This window comes from Vanessa cardui, chromosome 2, assembly GCF_905220365.1.
Source record: "Vanessa cardui chromosome 2, ilVanCard2.1, whole genome shotgun sequence".
NCBI classification, from domain to species: domain Eukaryota; kingdom Metazoa; phylum Arthropoda; class Insecta; order Lepidoptera; family Nymphalidae; genus Vanessa; species Vanessa cardui.
Genome location: NC_061124.1, coordinates 9,062,457 through 9,084,770, shown reverse-complemented (window position 1 = coordinate 9,084,770; position 22,314 = coordinate 9,062,457). Strand labels below are relative to the sequence as shown.

At 32.1% G+C, this 22,314-nt stretch overlaps 1 protein-coding gene across 2 annotated transcripts in view; it reads left to right on the top strand.

Annotated features, from left to right (window-relative positions):
* Positions 1–7,248: 7,248 nt before the first annotated feature.
* LOC124541893 (cyclic nucleotide-gated cation channel alpha-3) overlaps positions 7,249–22,314 on the top strand; it is a 38,765-nt gene continuing 23,699 nt past the window's right edge. For both annotated transcript variants that reach the window (XM_047119819.1, XM_047119809.1), the window contains exons 1-4: positions 7,249–7,376; positions 9,771–9,914; positions 13,334–13,521; positions 14,817–15,314. In XM_047119819.1, the coding sequence (XP_046975775.1) occupies positions 7,249–7,376; positions 9,771–9,914; positions 13,334–13,521; positions 14,817–15,314 (958 nt within the window). The remainder of the gene's footprint in view (positions 7,377–9,770; positions 9,915–13,333; positions 13,522–14,816; positions 15,315–22,314) is intronic.

Sequence of the window (22,314 nt, the reverse complement as noted above, 5' to 3'; positions counted from 1 at the left end):
AATAAATTATATACTTAAACCTTCCTTGTGAATTTCAAATCTCCCCTATGTCTATTAGTAAGAAAATCCGTTCAGTAGTTAATGCGAACATACAGACAGACAGTCGGTCGGAGGACTTTGTTTTATAATACGTAGTTTTGAAGAAGCATACGAGGAAGATACAAGAATTGAGTAAATTAATAAGAATATAAATAAAGAGAAGTTGTAGTGAAGAGGGTCTGTTTAACGCGCGATCGGTCAAAAAGTGAATTGGCAATAACGCTTCGACGGATGTATCTCCCTTGATTTTTCGCGAACAAAATAATGTCTCTTTTAACTTTGACAATGCAAACGATACTTAATTGGTGGCTTGATACAATTAACCGGTCGTGATGTATGCATGAGTGAACGTTTTCTGAATAGCTTGCGAATGGCACGCTGATTCGCTGTTAATTTAAACAACAAAAGGAACGCCGTTAATAAGCATCGATTTTTCTCGATCAGTTTGTTTACATGATATCGAATTGAATTAAATACATTATTAACTCAATTGATGAGTTATCGATATTGTCATTTTGATTTATTTATATTAACATTTTCGTAATAACTTCGGATATTATAGTGCTGTACACTTTGACAATGTATTTGAAACTATGTTGTATTTATAGGTAACTTTAATCTATATTGGGAAGATATATTTTTTTATTTATGCATTTAATAAAAAATTTCATCCGAACAGCTTAACTATAAATCCATAGAAAGGATTAAGCACACAATGCATTAGGCATAAAATAAATCTAAAATAAAAAAAAAATTACTGTTATATTATTTCGACATTTATGCATACGAAAAGTATATTGTTTATAAACTTGCAACACTTAAACACGTATAAGACATAAATCTTAATGAGTTCGTAGAAAGTTTAAGCAATTAGCGAAAATGGAGTATATCAGTGACATTTATGATATAGCACATAGAATTTTCGTGATAACAATCGCCAGGAATATACATACTGAGAAAGTTCACGATACAAGCTTACAGAGTATAATATTTCTGGCTAAATTAACTTTTGTCGAATATTTATAACACAGAACTCATATAATAATAATAATAATGTTTCAAATTATTTCAACTAGCTGTACATTAATAGTAATTTGGATTATTAATTTCAGACCCTGTGTACCAAATATATCGTCAAATTATTTTGAATTTCGAAGCCTTCTTTAAAACAGATTACAGATTTATTTATTATACGTAAAAAATCGTTTGATCTTTTAATGAATTGTATAAACTTTACAAATTAAGTAGTTATGATACAATGTTTTGATTAAACAATATTTGTGTTATTTTACATTACATTCAATATTATTTGTTATTTTCTTGACAGCGGCACCCAGCCATCTGCGTTTCGTAGCACGAATTTGCTCTAATAATTGTAATATCAGTGTCTATTTTATCTACGTGAACTAATTTTGATAATGGACGAGCATTTAGTTGATTATTTCACATAATAATCTTTCGGAGAAATTTGAGCGTATGATGGCCGATGTATCCGTATAACATTTTGTATTTTGTAATTCTATTGTGATACCAGTAATGCAATATTGAGTGACGGTGCATAATTGAAAATCTAACAGACTGTATTCAAACATACCTTGTTTCAATGCAAAATATCGTAGCAAAATAAATCTGACCGTTCTCGCGAGTGTGGTATTGTCGAATAGGCATTTGAAATTCCGTGTGATGCTTTTTTTTTGTACTGATTCAGTTACGCACTGTGAAACCCTAGAGTTTTACCGGAGTAAGTCTCTTTTCGAGTTTTATTTTTGCTGTGTAATCCTGTTTTGTTCACCAGTATTTATTATGCACCTAAGTTTTAATCCAATGAATTGATTTCATATTTAAATAAATCTACGTAAAACTACCTTACCACTAAATAATATATTAAATAGCGATGTCGTATTATAAAATGACAGCCACAAGATTATGATCTAGAAGTATCAGCTTATGTAGAAATTGGTTAATATTTTTACAACAATAGTGTTTTAGGTGAGGGTGACTATGTACCAACAGAAACTGTATACGATACAGATAATTAGTTACCATAACGATCAGCATTTTATCGGTATGGCAACTTTGATGTACAATATTTATTATTTAAAAAAAAGAATACCAATATGTTTAAATACCGAATAATTTTGTATTCTCCTAACAATAATAATCTGTGACTTAATTGTAATGGGATCTTGTGTATTTCGCAGTTCCCTGTTTAATGATATGTTGCGTCGCAGTGCGGCGCGCCGCTGGCTACGTGTTATCTATGGCTCGACTAGCGTTTACTGTTCGCCAGGAATACAATTGAAATACAAAAAAAGCATATCATATCAATTTAATAGTTATCGGTTTAACGATCACGGTTCAGAGGCGAAAGTGGAGCAAGCAAATAAACACTTGAATCGCAATGAATGATAATTTGCATACAGTGAAGTATTTTGCATCTGTGGTACCATCATATTACTGATATCATTGAATTCATGAATTTTTAATCGTCCTCGTATTTCCACGTCTGCATTTATAAATAGAAGCATCTGTTCCATTTCGAAACTATTCGACGTATTTTAATGAATTCGTGACCTAAAGATATGACGGAACATGTTTCAATAATATATGTTACGAATGCAACTGAATTAAAAAAGTTCTTCGTGTAATGAATGGTAGTCGTATCCGGTACAATTAATATGAAAGTAGCATGTTTTTCTGCTTCCACAATATAAATTTTGTTTATATTAATTATTTACTTTTTATTTGTTTTAAATGGGATGGCAAACGAATATATTTAATGCCTGTAAAGATTTAAATGAGTGTTCATTGCAATATATTTTTATAAAATATTATATAAATACTCGTTTTAAGTATTTAAATTTATGTTTTTGTTGAGGATGTGATTAAAAATTTTAGTGAGCGTTAGTTTGCAGATGGCAGCTTTGGAAACTGTTACGTCTATAGGTTCTTAAATATGATATTATATAATTATTAGTTAAAAATCTCGATTAAATAATGTAGTAGTTAATTAAATATGGACAGTGTGTATTGTTTCATTGCTGTGACACTGGCATCTGTTCTCTGGTTGAGCACAGGTGCCCGTGTCTCTCTTGTCCTAGGAGTTATCTTATAGACAATAAAAAGGAATTCTTACCACCATCGACATTCTTTCTCTTATTTAGCGTTGTGGAATAAGACGTGATGATGGTAAGAGATATGAAGAACGAGAACTGAGAAGGAGGATCGGATTTGCCATTCATGAAGATAGGTTTTTTTTTGGGTATAACTTGGTATACCTGTATGAGAACTTATGGTATCAGATTGAGTTTATTTTTTATATTTGGCAAGTATATTCAGAAATATTGTTTTAGAAAGAAAAAATAATTTTAAAAAATCTTTAAAAAAATAACTTAATATTTTATCTATCATCAACAGACCAAATTTAAATACCTTCAATCTGCTATTCTAAGTGTGTTGACATGTAGGTAGATTTCGGCTGCAGCCTATCTTAGTGAGGTTACCCAACAGCCCAGGACATAATTGGTTTTTGCAAACATAAGTGCACACAAATTAGAGAACTCGATGTAAAATATTTTTTACGTATTATCAGACAGTGCCGATGTGGTCCAATGAACCGGATCCAACGATCAAACACGTCGTAACAGACGACAAGATTTAGCATTCGTTTTGTGTACCGTGCAGTGTGTACGGACGTTATGCCTTCAGTCACCGATTTTATCAAAGCGCGCAAAAATTTCGAATTTTCTAGCAGCAATTTTAATTTACACGGATGAAAATAAAAAGAAAGTAACTAACAAAATTCTATTTGAAAAGGTTGACGAACTTGGGCATTCGAAAATTAAATCTTTAGCTAATTATATTCGTAAAAAATGGGTTATCCGATAGAAGCAATGGAGTTGTCTAAAATTTCAATGAGAACAACTGACACCCATGTATTCGTGGTAGTAAATCCTGTATTATTTAAAGTTAAATTAATGGAAAACCTTTCCTTGCCAAGATTAAGACAAAAGCAAGACCCGAGTCATGTTGTCGCTTCAATAATTGCATAACTCTATATATTTTCTCAATACCACATAAACTTTATGAGTATAAGAAAAGGCCTCTTTTTCGTGACAATGGCTTCAGAATTGCGTTCAAGTTATCTCATGATTTAAACTGGCTTCAGACTTGTATCGTGTGATATGACGCGAATATTTGGGGTAAATTTTAACAATTTATGTGTTCGCTTCCGGATAGAAAAATCGTTATATAGTTGGTGTTAGTTTTATTAGTATATATTAGGGTAGTGGTGGAAAATTAGGGTGTATTTTAGAGTTCGGTTGTATTTTAAAAGCCAAATTTCTAGATCTATGCTGGTTTAGAAATTTAAAATAAATTATAAAAGTTAATGTTTAATCTATATTTGTTAACCTTTAAAGTAATACTGCGATTTTATATTTTACAATTGCTTTTAAAATTTCTCCTCTGGCGTTGTGACCAGGAAACCTGAATATTTTGGGTGAAATTCTTTCGTGTGCGTATCCATCGCCTAATGCTTTGACGAAGTTTGGTTGACGAAGTTACAAACACATAACAAACATAAAAAAAATGCAGACGAATTGATAACCTCCTCCTTTTTGAAGTAGGTTGAAAAGGGGAAAAGGAATAACGCTTTTTCTAAATACGTGTGATGATCTTCTTTGTAAATTAGTATAGTGGATTACTCGATCAATTTGTTTACACAAATATATCATCATCAGAACTTTATTTCATTGAAATCTTAACAATGAACACTCGCATCGATTCATCGTTTGATAAGTTTACTGACATCAATGCAAAATAATGAAATATCCCGCGCCGCACGTGCCCTCATTAAACCGACGAATTAATCTTTTTGCGGGAAAAGCCGGCATAACGAATTTAATCTGTTTATCCAGATACAGCAATAACGTATGATAAGCAGGCAGACGGTAACCAGAGCTGGCTTTTCGCACCCGTACTCCGCACTGCGACGTAACATGTCATTAAAATTTACCGAAACCACTGCCTGCTGCGAATGAAACAACGTACGCGTCTATATACACGGCCGTTTACATTTACGTTTATGACGTCACAACTCGTTTACCTACCTATTACGTTTTCAATCGTGTTACGAATTGCATTTGAAAAGAGAACGATAGAAGAGGTTGATTTGTATTGATAATAATTAATGATAACTATCATACACCCATTGGTTGTAAATTGGTATATTCACTGACGGCCTTATTATAAAACGTTATAAAACAGTTTGTGTCATTATTCCAATCAAAAGAAGAAGACGCAGTCTTGCGGCTTCAAAAATAATTCCCTCAAAAGTTACAAGTTAGCCATATACTCGTAGCCTTCTGAGGTTTTTGCCAGTTCTATGTGATAGAATCTACTTTCAGTTACTTTGATTAAGTATTGTAATATCCATTCATAGGTCTTTTCGAGACCTTGAATAAAAAAATATTTTTAATATTCATATAAATGCGTTTGTATTATATATTTATGTAAAAAAACTCGTATTTGTTATCTCAAAAAATGATATCGTTATATAAACTTATCAGACCCAGTTTCGGTTGATTGCAATCGATTTTATCCGTACCCTAAAATTTTTACACCTTAGTGCGGTACGATGGAGTTTCTTTCATCCTTGTAATTTGGACCGGATCTTTAGGGGAGTGGCGCCTCAATGAACAAAATTGTGGACGACAGTTTATAAAAAGAGTCGGCCCAAGAATAGGCTTTATTCGATTTATTCATTTTATTTGCTTCGCAAGATGGCTCGCTTTCATTGTCTCTATTGTTTTCCTTTTATTTGACCTTCGTTCGTACGAGACGTTAAAAGGTTTTGGTATTTTTGCTGGTATTGTTTTGATGATGGACGTTTAAGGTATTTTATTTTACGTGTAATAGTTGTCGAACTTACTAAATATTACAAGTGAAACATTATATTTCTTATAAAGGTACTTTGTTACAGTATTTCGCTTAACTTTTATAAATCCATTTTATTTTTGCTATGGTCAACTGTAAAACTTCGTCTGTTATATAATTGAACACTCTGAAATACATTTGATGATTGTATTAATTTTATTAGTAAATAGAAGAAAGTACATAAATCTATTGAATTTATAATTTATTTTAAAGAAGGCAGTGATATTGAGAAGCAACATCAATACAAATTCAAATTAAGGCTGGTTTGTTCAATTTCCTAATTTAGTTTTTTCAATTTATTAATTTCTTAATTGTAAGACACAATTAAGAAATTAATTCAATATTAGGTTATTAACATAAAGATACTATTTTGTAGTTTTGTAAAATAATGGATGAATACTTATAAAATTATAGATAAAACCGCGGTTTTGTTCACTTGGTATTCTGATTGCAACGAAAATGCTTCAAGAACTTGTTTACAACCTTTTAGCCCTAACCTCTCAGAGGTGATGTATATTCATCCCTGGGGTTCAAGCTTACTTTATTAATAGTTTCATCAAAATCAATTCAGTGTTATAATCTTGCAAGCGTTGCAGACGGACAGGCAAAGTTACTTTTACATTCATAAACAAGCTTATGGAATTGCCCTTTACATTCAATATCTACATTGTTCATAACATTCAGTATTCCACGATACTGTATTTAAAATTTTATTCACTCAATTGAAAAATGTGTTATTATTAAACAAACACTTTATACGAGAATGAATATAATATAATGTTTGTTACTACAAAATAAAAGTACAATGTTCTGATACAAACAGCCGTCGGTACATTATAATGGATTTTCGTCAAAAAAAAAAAAACGTTTTTGACGTTGAATTTACACTTTATACCCCGAATACAATTCAAGCTTTTATAATCAATGTTTTCTCGTTTCTTTTTTTTATAAAGTGTACATGGACCTGTTATGGACACTGGTATATTAACGATTCCTTACAACTCCAATGCTCCACCAACCTTGGACAAAGATTTGATGTCTAATTTACCTATAGTTAAACCGGCTCTCTCATTCTACAAACCGGAATACAACAATGCTAGTTATTGCCAATCCAGGCACTGCACCAACTATGATGTTATGGCTAGTTTATCTGTAGTTACAATGGCTCTGCCCACGCTACAAGTATTGCAGTTTGGCGGTATATTGTGTACTCATAGGGTTTGCACATGGCTCTGCCACTAAGTAAATGATTTTATATGGTTTGTTTCAGAAATGATGACGTGTCGGTTGGGTTCGCGGCGGCTGGGTGGCTCGCGCGGCTCGCTGCAGGCCGGCACTGCGTGTTCCGCCGCCAGCGAGCTTGACCTCTCATCGCGCTCGAGACGATCACACAAGGCTAGGTATTATTGAACACTACAAAACTATATTGACAAAAGCACCTTATAATATACTCATTTTATTTCTACTTCACAACGTGTAAGGGTTATACTTAGTGAAGTTCAACCACAAGATGAAAGACAAAAGCAAAAGTCGTTGGTTGGATTCGCGAAAGAAACAGTGTCACGAATGATGGCATAGCTATTGAAATTTAGCGTGTAAAAGTAAATTGGATTTTAATTAAATCGATAAAGCTAGATCAAGAACTGCTATAGAAAGTCAAATAGTAATTGTTTTTCGTAAAAATTGTTTATTGCATATGGCCTTCTTATATACTTAAGACGAAGTTGGTACCTACCATATAATGTATGTTGTATAATATATTAATATCGTTCTAAACTTCGAAAGATAATTAATACTACTCGACTCAAAGCAAACTTAATCGGCCCGTTAAATTTTAATTCAAACTTCATTAATAGATAGTTGTGTATAATCAAAGAGCACGTTATAAGGTTTTACAATGTAAAATATATGCTAATATTTACAATTAAACTGAAATTAAATATATTTTTTTAATGTATTCTATTAGTTGTGAATAATTTAATTGGCTTAAGCGCACTTTTGAATATATCATTAATATCAAAGAAATTGAAACAAGCCATAATATTTTGATCAAGTCTTCCAAACATCCAAATTCTTGCTTTCAGAGTCAAGATTTTAATATACTTTTTTAATAATATATAAAACCTTATTCTTTCGTGTTGTAATTATTTCGAGTGGTAGCAGTAAAATACACCAAAACATATTTTGGTCATTAATTGCAAATTTTATTGAATTAAAAACGATTCGTATCAATTATTTATATACTATCCAAAATTAAGTGTAACTCTAGCTTCGTGTAACTAAATCTATTTGATTAGGAGAGTAGATGGAAGCAATATCACGGCCTGTAACATAGTAATTAACTAAGAGGATTCGAAGGGAGTTCCTTGGAGCGGCATAGATTGGAGGTATTACGCCCTCTCCCTTTCCAATAGGCGATAAGTGGAAATATATAATTATACAACTAACTTCATATGTAATAAGACTTCAACGAAGTCATAAAAATATCATTCAGTTCTAAATTTATACCCTATACTTCAAAAATGATTAAAACAATGCTATTTTTAACTTAATATAACATACGCGTACTAAATATTTCGTGCTAATTATACATTAAAATGTGTAAATAATACTTTATCTATATAATGAATAAAATGTATTGATATATTGTAATTAAAAATCAACATCTTTATAGAAAGGTAAGAAATGAACTCGAGGCGTTCAACGAGATCAAAAAACGGTATCCTTTCAGATATCATAAACTCAGTCAAGACTTCTTTCACTGTAGAAATACGTCTCTAAATTGTATTGCACTTAAATCAGTATATATGGGATAGATTAAAAAAAAGGTGTTAGACCGTAACACGTCTATTTTACGAAGATTACACGTGCCGAATAAATATTCTATTAATATCCCGTGTATAGAATATCAAGTTACAACATACTTAGTCCATTGTTCGTTTCATTGTAATGTGTTGCTTCTAAAAGACGCACAAAATCTAAGTGATCTTTTCAGAAGGTATCAATTTTCTTAAGTTACGTGTCTAAACTGTTCTCCCATTAAGTCAGCAGCGGAGAGGTTCGAGGGCCTGTCTCTTGTTTGCCGAGGAACGCAAGAGCCCTCTTCTGAAGTGTGCCTTAATCATAAGTGTTGACTCGATGGGCTTCCACTTTTATCGATAAACCTCTTAACTCTTAAATTAGAATAAAACTCGTTTCGTTATAAAAATATTGATAACTAAACTTCGAAAATTTTTTAGTTCGTGTAATAAAATTTTGCTGAAATGTTCGCATGGAGTTTTCGATCCCCCTTTATATTCTGTGAAATGTAACATTGCGCTTCTGGTATATTAAGCCGATAATATTGGTATAGGTATGAGCAAGCGGGTCTACATCGCCGCAAAAGAACCGATCACAATTTTGAGCGTTTTATATCTCATTTCACGGTACGACAGCTTACATCGAATAAGGTTTTGTAGACTTCGGTCCCACGATGCATTTGGAAAACCAATTTGTAATGGTAGCAGCTCGTGCGCTGCTAAGACGATTTAACTTTCGAGTGAATTATGCATTTTTAGTTTTAAGAATAAAATATAACAGTTCATAGTTCTTTTAATATTTCAGAAGAGAAACTTCTTTGGGCACGAATGTTTAAGTTGAATATTAAGTGTGTAGATTACCAGAGAAGTTTCACTCTGCCATGTGATCTAAGATTTACATTAAGTAAAACGGTTTTATCCAGATTAAAAATATATTTCAAGTTAAGTATAGTATTAGAAACATATTGTTGTTATTCCATATAAAAATATACTTAGATTAAAATTGCTGGGTGCTAGCGGAGAAGCGCCGCTTCTGAGCGGGTGGCGCAGCACGCCACACACGCCGCACACGCCTGCCACGCCCGCACCGCATCATTCGCACAACCACCTCGCTACGCCGCATTGTAACGGAACCGATAGGTAATTGTTCATTAACTATTTTACATAATATCTAATAATAATAATAATATAAGTATGTAGTTATAAAACTGTTGACTTAGTTACAATATTAAAACAGTAACAAAGGTTGTCCAAAATAATTTATGAAATAGACAATAACAATAATTGAAGAAGTTAAAAATCTGAATTTGACGCATATATAAAAGTTTCAGTATTTAAAGTGAAGCACTGAGATTTCTATACATCGTATCTATTGGTCGATTATCGCTAATTTCCGTCGACTAAGCCTGTGGTAAATGAGGGTACATGTAATTACGGGTATAGGAGATGTAACATGTTGGATTTAACGTTTGGCATTAGTAATTTCAGTCGCTTGCTGAATGTTAGGGACATTCGTAGTGGAGCGGCGTAATATATAGGCTGAACGGTAGAACTGTTCGTATTCCCATGTGTTTTTTTGCCTTTCTATTTGATATAAATGAAAGAATTATCTCTGAAAAGAGTTGTCTCTAATCTAATTGTAATGATTTTTTTTTTAAATAATTGGTCTTTTGCATCATAAATACAGCCATTGTAAAAATATATCACTGCTACGCTACGGTTTCTTCTTTGAAATGATGGTTTGGAATTATTTTCATAACGTTACAAATGTAGCAGAAATTCATAGCAGACACATTTTCATGTTTCTAATCTAGTCCTTGGAGCTAGCCTCTGAAGCCCTTGTGCAAACGTCACAAACCTAAAAACCTTTGTTCATTATAGTTGTACAAATAAACTACAACTAGTTTCACAAAAAAGAGACACACTGAGTTTCTTTCGCCGGTTCTTCTCAGGTGGGTGTTTCCTTTTCCGAATCGGTGGTAGTGTTTATTTGACTGTTAATAAGTAAGTGTCATGCTTTCATATTGAGTAAAGGTATTTTAGTTTGAGATTGCATTGACGTTATTATTTTTCAATTTAAAACATTTTTTAACAGTACAAATATTTGATGATTAATAAATATTTTTTTTAGCTACATTATGTTTAGAATACGTTAGTTGGTTCGATTTTAGAATATTGACACTAAAGATACAATTACACCGTCGAGGGTTTAGTTTAAATATTTATATAAACAAATGAATGTCAGCGTAGAGCAACCGTGGCTTTGCATTGATGTTCGGTGTAAATAGTTGATCATTCAAACACGGCGCCGCGGAAGTTACATAGCAACGCAAACCCCTGTATCTATATTTCCTTCGAATACATTTAATCAAGCGAGAACTTTTGAAATGCAATAGTTTAGCTAGCTTCAGTGAATTAAACTGTGTTATGCAATTGTTCCGAATTAATTTGAGCAGTAAACGAAAACGGTTACGTAATATTTCAAAATTAAATGAAACAATTTAAATTGGAATGCAATTAATTGAATTCTGCATATCAAATGTGAAATGACGTGTTTATATTTAAACTTAACAGAGTCAATTAAATACTTTATTATAAAAGTACAATAAAAATTATGTGCTTGATAAATATACCTTTCTAATTATTGATTGTATTTGAATCAAGGACGATTCCATTTTTAAAACTAATCAGAACATTTTTTTAGCGCGATGAATAGAAACTAGTTAATCTTTTGAACGTTGTGCACGTAAAATGTCAGTAAACGATCAATTTAACTTCCGTTCACGGGAACAAAGTTGCGAACAAAAGTTAGTCCTTTTATAAAGTTTGCACTGAGCCGAATGCTACTGCTATTGAAATTGTGTCAGTCAAAGATAATGAATCTGCCATTACTAGTACCACAATACAGAGGGAAGGCCATCCGGTCTCCGTCCTAGATTAATTGGAAACACTCCCAACATCCTTGCGGCCTATTCTCAGGTGGTAAGCGTGATATTCAATTATTCCGATCTGGGATTACGCACTCCCTAATATTGAACACAATCTGCCAACTCTTAACAAACATTTAAGACTAACGTTAGTGTAAGCTAAGCGTAGACTTTCTGTGATAATAGTTATATAATTGAACATTTGATTCGGTCTTAATAGTGTAGAGCTGAGATGGCCCAGTGGTTAGAACGCGTGCATCTTAACCGGTGAATTCGGGTTCAAACCCAGGCAAGCACCGCTGTTTCATGTGCTTAATTTGTATTTATAATGCATCTCATGCTCGGCGGTGATAAAAAACAACCTGCATGTGTCTAATTTGATCTAATTCAGTGTAATCAAAACATGTGTATTCCACCAACCCGCATTGGAATAGCGTGGAATATGTTCCAAACCCTCTCCTTAATGGGAGAGGAGTTCTTAGTCCAGCAGTGGAAAATTTACCAGGCTGTTACTACTTAATAGTGTTGTAATAGTTCGTGTATTGTCTATTTAATATCAGTAATGGTAAATTCGATATTTAAACATCGTATCGCAACAATGATTTGATTTTGATATCTTTGATTTATGTTAATGTTCAGTATTCGATGAATTTATATCGATATTGTAATAAAATCCAATGGAATAGATTCGGTTGCATTATCCTTTGCTTTAGTCGTTGTGAATATTCTAGTTACGTGTATTGTGAATAGGATTTTACGCAACTGTACTAAAATTTTAGTAGAGCAATAAGCTTTTTATATTATATTGTAGTGTTAGTGCATTCAATGTTTTAAAAGGTGATAAAAATTTATGTTATAAGTTTTCAAGTATAATTAAAATTATTTTTAGTATATTCACAATGGCAATTATTTATTATACGGAAAATGTAATTCATAATATGAAAAATCTAATTCATAATTATTGCTTTGTTGTCTTTAACTTACGTTAAAAAAGAACCTAATTTTTGTCAGCGTATTCGGTTTAAAAATATATTAATACTAGGTTCAGTTTCAATTTGTTTATTGAATAGAGAACACGTATCATACTTATTTATTGGCGATGAAAATAGATATCACAATGGGTTCGAAAAATTAACCTACCCAGGTGAGATATGACAATCGAAAATTAGTGTTAATATCTTGACAAGCTTTATATTTGCTTACAATATTGAAACATAAAAAATAAATAGTAGGAACCGATTATTGTGTGTTCCGGTTTGAAGGGTGAGTGAGCCAGTGTAACTACAGGCACAAGGGACATAATATCTTAGTTCCCAAGGTTGGTGGCACATTGATGATGTAAGGAATAGTTAATACTTTTTACAGCGTCATTGTCTATGGTTGAAGGTGACCAATTATCATCAGGAGGCCCATATGCTCGTCCGCCAAACTATACCATAAAAAAAAGAAAAATTTAATTACCAATTTGTACTTATCTATGAACTTGGTAATTGTATAATAAAGTATTGCAAAAAACATTCCTTTAAAATGATCTTAAATTAAGCAATAGAGGGAGATTGGATATTATAATCTTAGTCCGTATATCGATATTGTTATTATTATTACTTGTTAACGTTTATTTTATCTGTGTAGTGGTAGCAGAGGGGGATTAAGACGGCGGTCGACGTATACCAGCGGACGACTACGCTCCGGCCCGCACTGGTCTTTCGTGTTCGACCCCGCTGGCCGTTTGTGCTATTACTGGTCCATGGTCGTGTCACTAGCCTTCCTTTACAACCTTTGGGTCATCGTTTATAGGTTCGCTTTTCAAGAAATTAACGGTGAGTATTGAAAATCATACATACTTAATTTAAATCTCGTTGTTTCCCAATGATGTTCTAGTAAATAGATATGTCATTAACGCGCAAAAAGTGAAGACTAGAAAACGTCCTAATTGGGACGTTTGCCTTTAGTCGTTTTCATCATTATTATGCCAGTAATACGTTATAATACATCATAATTATGTAGTAATACGTTTTGCGTGATTAAAACATCTAGTTATCCCCTTTACTTATTGTTTTTATCAAGCTATCCTTTTTACCTTTAACGAAATGTAAAATAAAGGGTCCCCGGCGCGGCACACTTTTTTCTGTTCTTTAGTATGGGTATAACATATCAGTTTATTAGAATATCATTGTTGTTTCCTCTTTTGAAGGATAACAATTAATATCATATTAGAATAATTATATAATAGCCAAAATGGCTATGTATTCGCTTCAGTGACATATCAGCAAAAAAAATTAAACCCTAAATCCTGAGCGCGAAGGTTTAATTTACTTAAATTCTCAAAACGAAACAATGACTATAATATTTTAACAGAGTATACAGTAAATTTATTTTGCTCGTTACACATATTACAATATTTTACTTGTAACAATTATTTATTTCTGTAAATAAATATGTTTCAGTAGTCCTGTATCACATAACATCTATCTAATTGAATTTTAAAATAAATAGTAATTTTGATATTCCGTGTGTTTTTTAAATGATTATTAAACGTGTCTAGAGTTCATTGACATTATATATATGTATGTATGTAGAAGTTATTCTTTAACTTTTTATATAACGCCCTCGTTCATTTCCACGGACAGATGGGTTTAAATGAAAACGGTTAAATGGATAAAAATCCAATTTTGATTCTCGTTCTTATGCAAAAGACGTCTCTATTTAAGATAGCGAGGTAGATTAGTTGAACGACCTAGGTTGCAGCGACTTAGCGTACAACGCATAGTTTTCCACAACTTGTTTCGCGGAGAATTAAATTACTTACCTAAATAGCTTTTCCGAGTTAAATGTCTCGCACCAAAAACAATGTGATACTTTGAAAGGTACATTCCAATGTTGCATCGCTCGAGTTTTCCATTGTTTTAATAAAATTTGCAAGTGTGGGTGCAGTGAGCTTACAAAGGAGTATTTTGTTGAACATACTTGAAATTTACATTAAATAATAATTATGCAAATTCGACGAACAAGATATTGAATTGTTTAATTTATTTGTAAGAGAAAGGATTCTCAGACATACATTTTAAGAATCTGAAATATTTATAAAGAAACTAACCGTATGTTTTTGTTGCAGGAGAAACTCTCATCGTTTGGTTTTGCTTGGATTACTTCTCGGATTTTCTATACTTAGCGGATATTCTGTTTCACTTTCGGACGGGTTACTTAGAAGATGGCGTATTGCAGACGGATGCGGCAAAGCTGAGGGCGCATTACATGAACTCGACCACATTTTACATCGATTGCCTCTGCTTGCTACCACTGGACTTCCTTTACCTGTCCATTGGCTTCAACTCTATCCTACGCTCGTTCAGGCTCGTGAAGATATACCGTTTCTGGGCATTCATGGACCGAACAGAGCGGCACACGAACTATCCTAATTTGTTTAGATCTACAAGTTTAATTCATTATTTGTTAGTGATATTCCATTGGAACGGGTGCTTGTACCATATTATATATAAAAACAATGGGTTCGGTAGTAAAAACTGGGTGTATCATGACACGGAGACTGCGGATGTTGTGAAACAGTATCTACAGAGTTATTATTGGTGCACGTTGGCGCTTACGACCATCGGTGAGTATTGAACAACCTTTTATTCTTAATTTGGAAATTGTATTCTTAAAATATACGTGACAAAAAATAATACATTAAAACAACGTACCTCATTGGCTGCGCAGGCGGTCTCGTGCGTGAGCGAGACGGAGTATAAGAGTATGTGCATCACAGTATTTTATATTAAATTCTGTATGTTTTATATGAAATCTATTCGAACGGCTAACGAAACTTTAAATGAACCTAAAATTTGATTGGTCGCGTAATACTTGGTTGGTATATGAAGCCATTAATATACCTTCAAAGCGCATCACTAACGTAGTTTCTGGCTTCCGCCAGCTTAACTAGAATAGCCCGTTCTCAAATATTTAGGAAGAGGGACAGGGCTCTTTGTGAAAACTATTTGTAACCGGATGCTCGGGCTATAATTACATTTTCGTGACTTTTATGGTTGTTTATAGTTTCGTATTATTAAACAATCTATTTAGAATGTAATTCTTTTAACAGGAATCATTACAAAAAAGAAAAAAAATGATAATGTTCAATCAGTATAAATATTTTAGCTGGTAACACTGGTGCACGTGTTAGTTGGTATCACTCGTCAACGATTGCCACTACTCATAATTCTTTGTATTCATATGTTGTGATTTCAATGCTCAGTGAGCTAGTGGAATTACATACAAAAATATACATAAATATGTTATTTAATATTTCGTAAAATTGTATAATCCTTAGTTAAGTTGATCACGTACCGTTGCGTGGAAGTACCTAATAAACAAAAAGGATATAAATATATTTACATTTTTGAAAGTCCATTAAAGCATTTCAAAACGGAAAAGAAATCAAATTTAATTTTCATTTCGCAAGTGTTAGGAATATAATAATCAATAGTTATTTTGCAAGAACTATTAAAAACTTGGCAAAATTTTAACTAATTCTAATTCAGTTTATTTGAAGGCTGCAGAATGGTTGGCGCACATCCAAAACACATGATGTTTAACTCGTTTTTACTAAAGTCGAGTTCGGATACTAAAGTAAAATAAGTCGTAATATATGCTTTATTCAGACAAGATTCGGCCTGTATGATTAAAAAAAAAAACAGTCCTTACTTTAAATTGCCAAAACCTACTCTTCTATAAAAATGATATCATTTTGCGTCACAGAATGACATTCTTAACATATTGGTCTTAATCTTTGGATGAATTCCATTTTCAAAACGAGAGCTAGAAATAATAAGGTAGTATGCCTAAAATAATGGTTGTTGACATAATTTATAATTAAAAAAAAAACAATAACTAAAAAATAAAAATACAGTTTTGTTAATCAAGTGAAACAATTTTTCAGCATCGCATCATTTGTCATCGCAGTATTATATCGTGGCTTAATTTACATAATCTCTAGTCTAACTGCAGCAATTTTTAAATAAAATATTGACCTTCTATATAATTTGCTTGATAATTCATTTAAATTATGATTTACTGTTGATATTATTATTTCAGTTTAAATTTCGTGACGAACAATTCTAAATTCAAAACAGCAAAGCTTACGTGATGAGTATGTAAATTTTATCAAAATAGATAAAGTATGTACGTAGATAATAGGCATAAGTGAAGCACATAACTGATAACTTTTACAATGTTTCAAACTTCATTACTGCTACTTTTAATTTAGAATGTTCGGTATTGCAATCAATATTAATGGCTGCAGTGTAAGCATCTCTAATTTAAAAAAAAAACAACGCTATCGTTCCTTTTTTGAACTCAAAAAATTACTTATTTCATTGATACAATAAATAATTAATATAAGTTCGCTTTGACTTACAATAGTTTGAAGTTTGAATACTCATATGAAAATATAATTAAATAAATTATATCGATTAATTAAGTTCTTTAAATTACGCCTCAAAGAGCACCCCCAACGATTTTAAATCATGTTAAGCGCGTATTGTCAATTCCGTAACAGCCCCTCTAAGCGAATACCGAGGCTGACGTCGTTAAAGCTGATGGCTGGAAAGATTACTTTACGTGACACCGTTTTATTATGACGTCACAATATATTCATCAAAAACTGTCGAGCAAGATGCGGGGAATTACAAAAAGTTTCCGTCACAAAAGAAAAAAAATATATATTACGAATCTCAGTCACATAGCAGATTCATTTATGATTCTACGTTTCTACGAATCTTAAACGAGATCCTAGAAGCGCTTGGTCCTGTAAAAAAAACAAAGGAAGCAAAATATAGCAAAAGCTCCCTGGAGTCAAGCGCTATCGACTTGAAGTGCCTGCTGAATATCTGTTTACCGCCATCCAACACTGTGGATATTCGTGTCGACTGACACAAGCCCAGTTCACTGATTTCTTATGCTTATTAGGTATCCTTTCTGTTTAAATCAATGAAATGAAAATTTCGAGTTAAGAAATGACTCAGTACAATATATTTGAATTTAAAATAACATGGCGCAGCGTGACTTCAATTTATACCCCCCGGGAATCGTAATGGTCCTGTACGGAAGTACAGTTCAGATATGTACTGTCGTAATGCTATGTTCGAAATAATTTAGTTACACTGTGTTTATTTTAGTACCTAGATGACAAACATCAAGAGGTATTTATTATAAGGATTTTAGTTCTTTTCGAAGTAAGATAACTTGTTTTACAAATGAATTATGTATTATAATGTAATACATTTAATAAATCATATCATCAAATATCTGAATAATCGTAATTCGTGTAAAAAATAATTATTGACGAATATAAATTTTCGATTGATTAGCATTATGTTATACATATTATCAATGCTAATTCTTTATGTCCAAAAGTGATTTTTTCCAGTTCCACAAAATATATATGTCATTCATATATTTTTTTAACAATTTGTGGGATGCGGACGAAATTTCCGTATTTTGATGGCTTAAATTTGCCGCAGGGTAATCGTTCCAGCACGTGCCTTACGTAAATCCCTAGATGCTTTATCCTAAATGCAGCTTGTATGGCAAATTAAGTGCTTATATGTATTGCGTGGGTTTATACAAACGAGTATTTTGTGTATTTGCGAAATTCTCTCCTCCCTTATATGAGAATAGGGATAGTAGGTTTAAATGGAATTTACTGAAAACGATTTATTTACGTTCGAAATTGCTATTCGTATATTCAATCAGGACTTTTGGAAAGTAATCAATTTAAAGTATTTTTTTAGATTTGAACTAGAAAAGAGGTTTTATATGTTTCAATTAATTATAAGATATAAAAATGTTCGCTCGAATTTGAATCCTTGATTAATCTGAGATTAACGAATTCTTTATCTCGATCTACCCGATCTCGGTTCTATCATTATATAGTTTAACAATAAATATTATCGAGTAGGAGCGGCCCAGCGGAGGTTGACACTTTCCGCCCATAAATAGGGCGATAATTGCCGGAAGCGCACCGCTTATTTATAAGGCTAATATACAATGTGTACAAACAGTAATACTCTCGAAGGAAAGACGATACTATTTTTTTCTTAGCGCAGATATTTTTTAATGAACCGGAGTAATCCCCGGGGCGTTATTTCCTTGCTGAGCTAAAAAATGGTTTCCCTATAAAATGAAGTTTTAATAATTATGTTCGTAGAATACACATGGTTGGTAAGCTATAGAAGTACAAGAATAATGCTTGAATGGTGAATACAAAACGCTGGAATTTCGTACGTCGACAAAACTGTCATCACGAATACGCTTTAAATATATAATGCAGCGGCTACAGCGCTCTATATCTAGTTTATTGGTGACGTCATCTAAAATGGTACAAACATAACGAAAATATTTATAAAAGTGCTTCAAGCTGCGTGGTATGGAACACGTGCTTTTTTATCGGCTGATTTAAATCCATGCGAGTTTCATGGTAGTCAAGTATTTTTTATAAAATAATTTCGGGTACGACACGTGTCTAAGTACACTAATAAGAGGCGTGGTGGACTAAGCTTAAAACATCCTTAATGAAATTGGAGCTATTGAACGAAACAAGAATGTTTACTGGCTATACTCTGCAACTGACTTTTGACATAACCTCTTCAGCCATCAGGGGGCTTGTTTGGCCATCCACCTACTTATGTGATAAAATTTCCTATAATAGGTTAAAGGGATAAATATTTTTTAAAAAAATAAACGTTTGGTCAAATTAATATATCATAATTAGCTGTGCCAGCGACATCGTGCGCTGCTTACATCGCCTTTCTGTCAGCGAAAGTCCCGACAAAATCGGTCCAGCCGTTCCAGAGATAAGCAAGACTAGAGATAAACAGACATACAGTAAAAAATTAAAAAAAGTTATTTGTTATATGAACTGTATACATTCGTATGCATTTAGTGAAATTCACTAACACCCTTTGATAGATATAGTAAATAACGGCTGTATTTTTTTAATAATGTTATTTCTGACGATTATATGTATGTAGTATGCAATACTAGTTACATTTTACACTGCATTCCGTGCCTCTATGTACGTACAACACATAGTGCACAATAGTTAATAACAAAATTATATAGTCTGTGGTTTGCCACGGACGATCAAATGTAACCGCTAATTGCCTGTATATGACTATAGAGAACAGGATTTTTTGTTAATTAATACGCCGTAAAACACTACAGTTAAATAGGTAAACTCTTTAAAACGCTCTTCGTTGCTCTTTACTTGTTTTACTATTAGAAATGATTCTAGGATCAATTATATAATGGTCGTATAATAAACAAATATTTGAATATAAATATTAAGTAATTAAATATATACATATCTGATTTAATAGTTAGTATTACTGTATAAATCCTGACCGCGCAGAATGGTAGCAAGAATGCTAGCAGTATTTTCCCGTTGCATCGCAATTCCGATCATCTGGCTAAAAAACCGAATCATACCAGAGGCCACTATGGTACTGACTAATTTACTACTAGTAGCAGGATTTTGTTACGTTTATCTTTCTATATACCGCCAAACGGCCAAAATGAATTCGCTGTATTGCTATGTTTCGGCTTGAAAGTTGAGTAATTCGATGTATACACTAGACGACAGACAAGGTTATATGCAAGACATGGCTTAAATTTCTTATTGTACATTTGTTGTGAGGTAAAGTATTTAATGTGTCAATAGAAAGGTAAGGATGAAAACCAGCTTAAGCTTAAATAATTTACAAGTTAATAAATATAATGAAAAAATTAAGAATTTAACTTATTTAATGTGAACAATAAGATTGTTCAAAAAGTTTTATGTGAACTTAACTTTAGAAATTTATGATACTTTTGAAAATTTACACTTCATTGTATTAGAGGGATGAACAATTTTCAACATTACCTTTCAGAGTATAATACAATATTCAATTCATTAATTTTTTGTTTAATCTAAATGTCTTACAATTTTTGTTTTATAATTTTGTTTTTGCTTGATTTTATTTTTACTTTTTCTATCTATGTAGATGTTCCCTATTTTATTTATAGTAATTTTTATTCAGTTATTTAAAAATCTAAACAATTTAAAGTACGAAACATTCTAAAGAAAGAGAGCAATACAGATATACAAAGAAAGAAGTGTGTGAGAAAGATAAGCAAGATATTGACTGAAATCGAAAATAGTTTTGATTTTTGTATATTTGATATTGCAAGCTATCCCGAAGTAGCATAATAATAAATTTTGTTCAAATATTTGCACAGAAACTAGTGAGCACGATAATGACACCGGGAAATGGCGGAGGTGTTTGAATGTCTAGCCTCATTTCGTTTAATGGCAGTCATTTGAATTTCGCATTTGCGTACATCTACTTATTGTTGTCGAGGTTACGCGGGCCATAACAATATATTCACTCGTTATATCAGCCCCATGTACTTTTCAAATCCCACATTTAAGATGACACGTGATTTACTCTTAATGCAAACGAATGGTATTAAATTTAAATATAATTAACATTATTTTTATCAACGGACGTATTGTGCCTGCCATAATAAGCATGCTCGATTGTCGGGGCTCTGTGCTCAATAATAAGTTATTATGTAAAATTAATGCTTTGTACATCTTCTAGTCCGATGAAAGCATTGTAATTTTAATAAAAGGTGATAAATAATTTGCGTTTCTTGATCTTAACAGTAACGTAAGTTACGTATACACGTTTTAATTTATTATGAACACTTTTTAAAGAGCTATGTTTATTAATATCAACTTGTAATTTTTTTATTACGATTACATATTATAAAGGACCAATTTTTATTTGGATGTATTATTTGGATTGATGAATTCTATGTATTAACATACTACAAAATATATTTATCTCTCTATTATGGATAGTAAAACCTTTTTAGTAAATACCTTATTCTACGTTTGCATAATACGTTAAAAGATTACGACATTATGTTATACATATTTATGTAAGATAACATAAAAAAATATAAAATCTTAAGCAATCGGGTGCCATTTAAAATTTTCTTTGAGATAACTTTTACGTGATAATCGTAAAAGTAAAGATAGACGTAAGATCTACTAATTCGTTTTAAAGATATAAGAGAAAATATTAAAGAGAAAATCTGTTGGACTTTATATTGAGAGGATAAGGTAAAATTGCAACTTTCTAAGAATCTGTCTGCAGGAGACTCCTCAGAACAATGGCGGTGTGAAATTAAATACACAATGTTTCCTCCTTATACTCTCATTTCTTTGTTTTCAATAAATACGCTTTGAAAGTTACTAAACTGTTACGACTCCTGCTCGAAGTAGTCAAGCTGTTAGTGTATTCAATATTTTTAAAGGTTTAAAAATTTTAATCTGCTCCGAAGTTTACTTCAACAAAAGCGAACAATGTCTTGAAAGTAAGTCGAACATTATGGTCGGAAACAATAAGGAAATTAACTAACTATATTACTATTAGTACAATTTACCGTAGACACAAGAAGAATTAATACAATACGTAATAATAAAGTATTGCACTGTTTTATAGTAGATATGGCGAGTTGATCAAATTAATCAAGTGGTTTTCACGTGATGGATTGAGTTGGAATGAAAA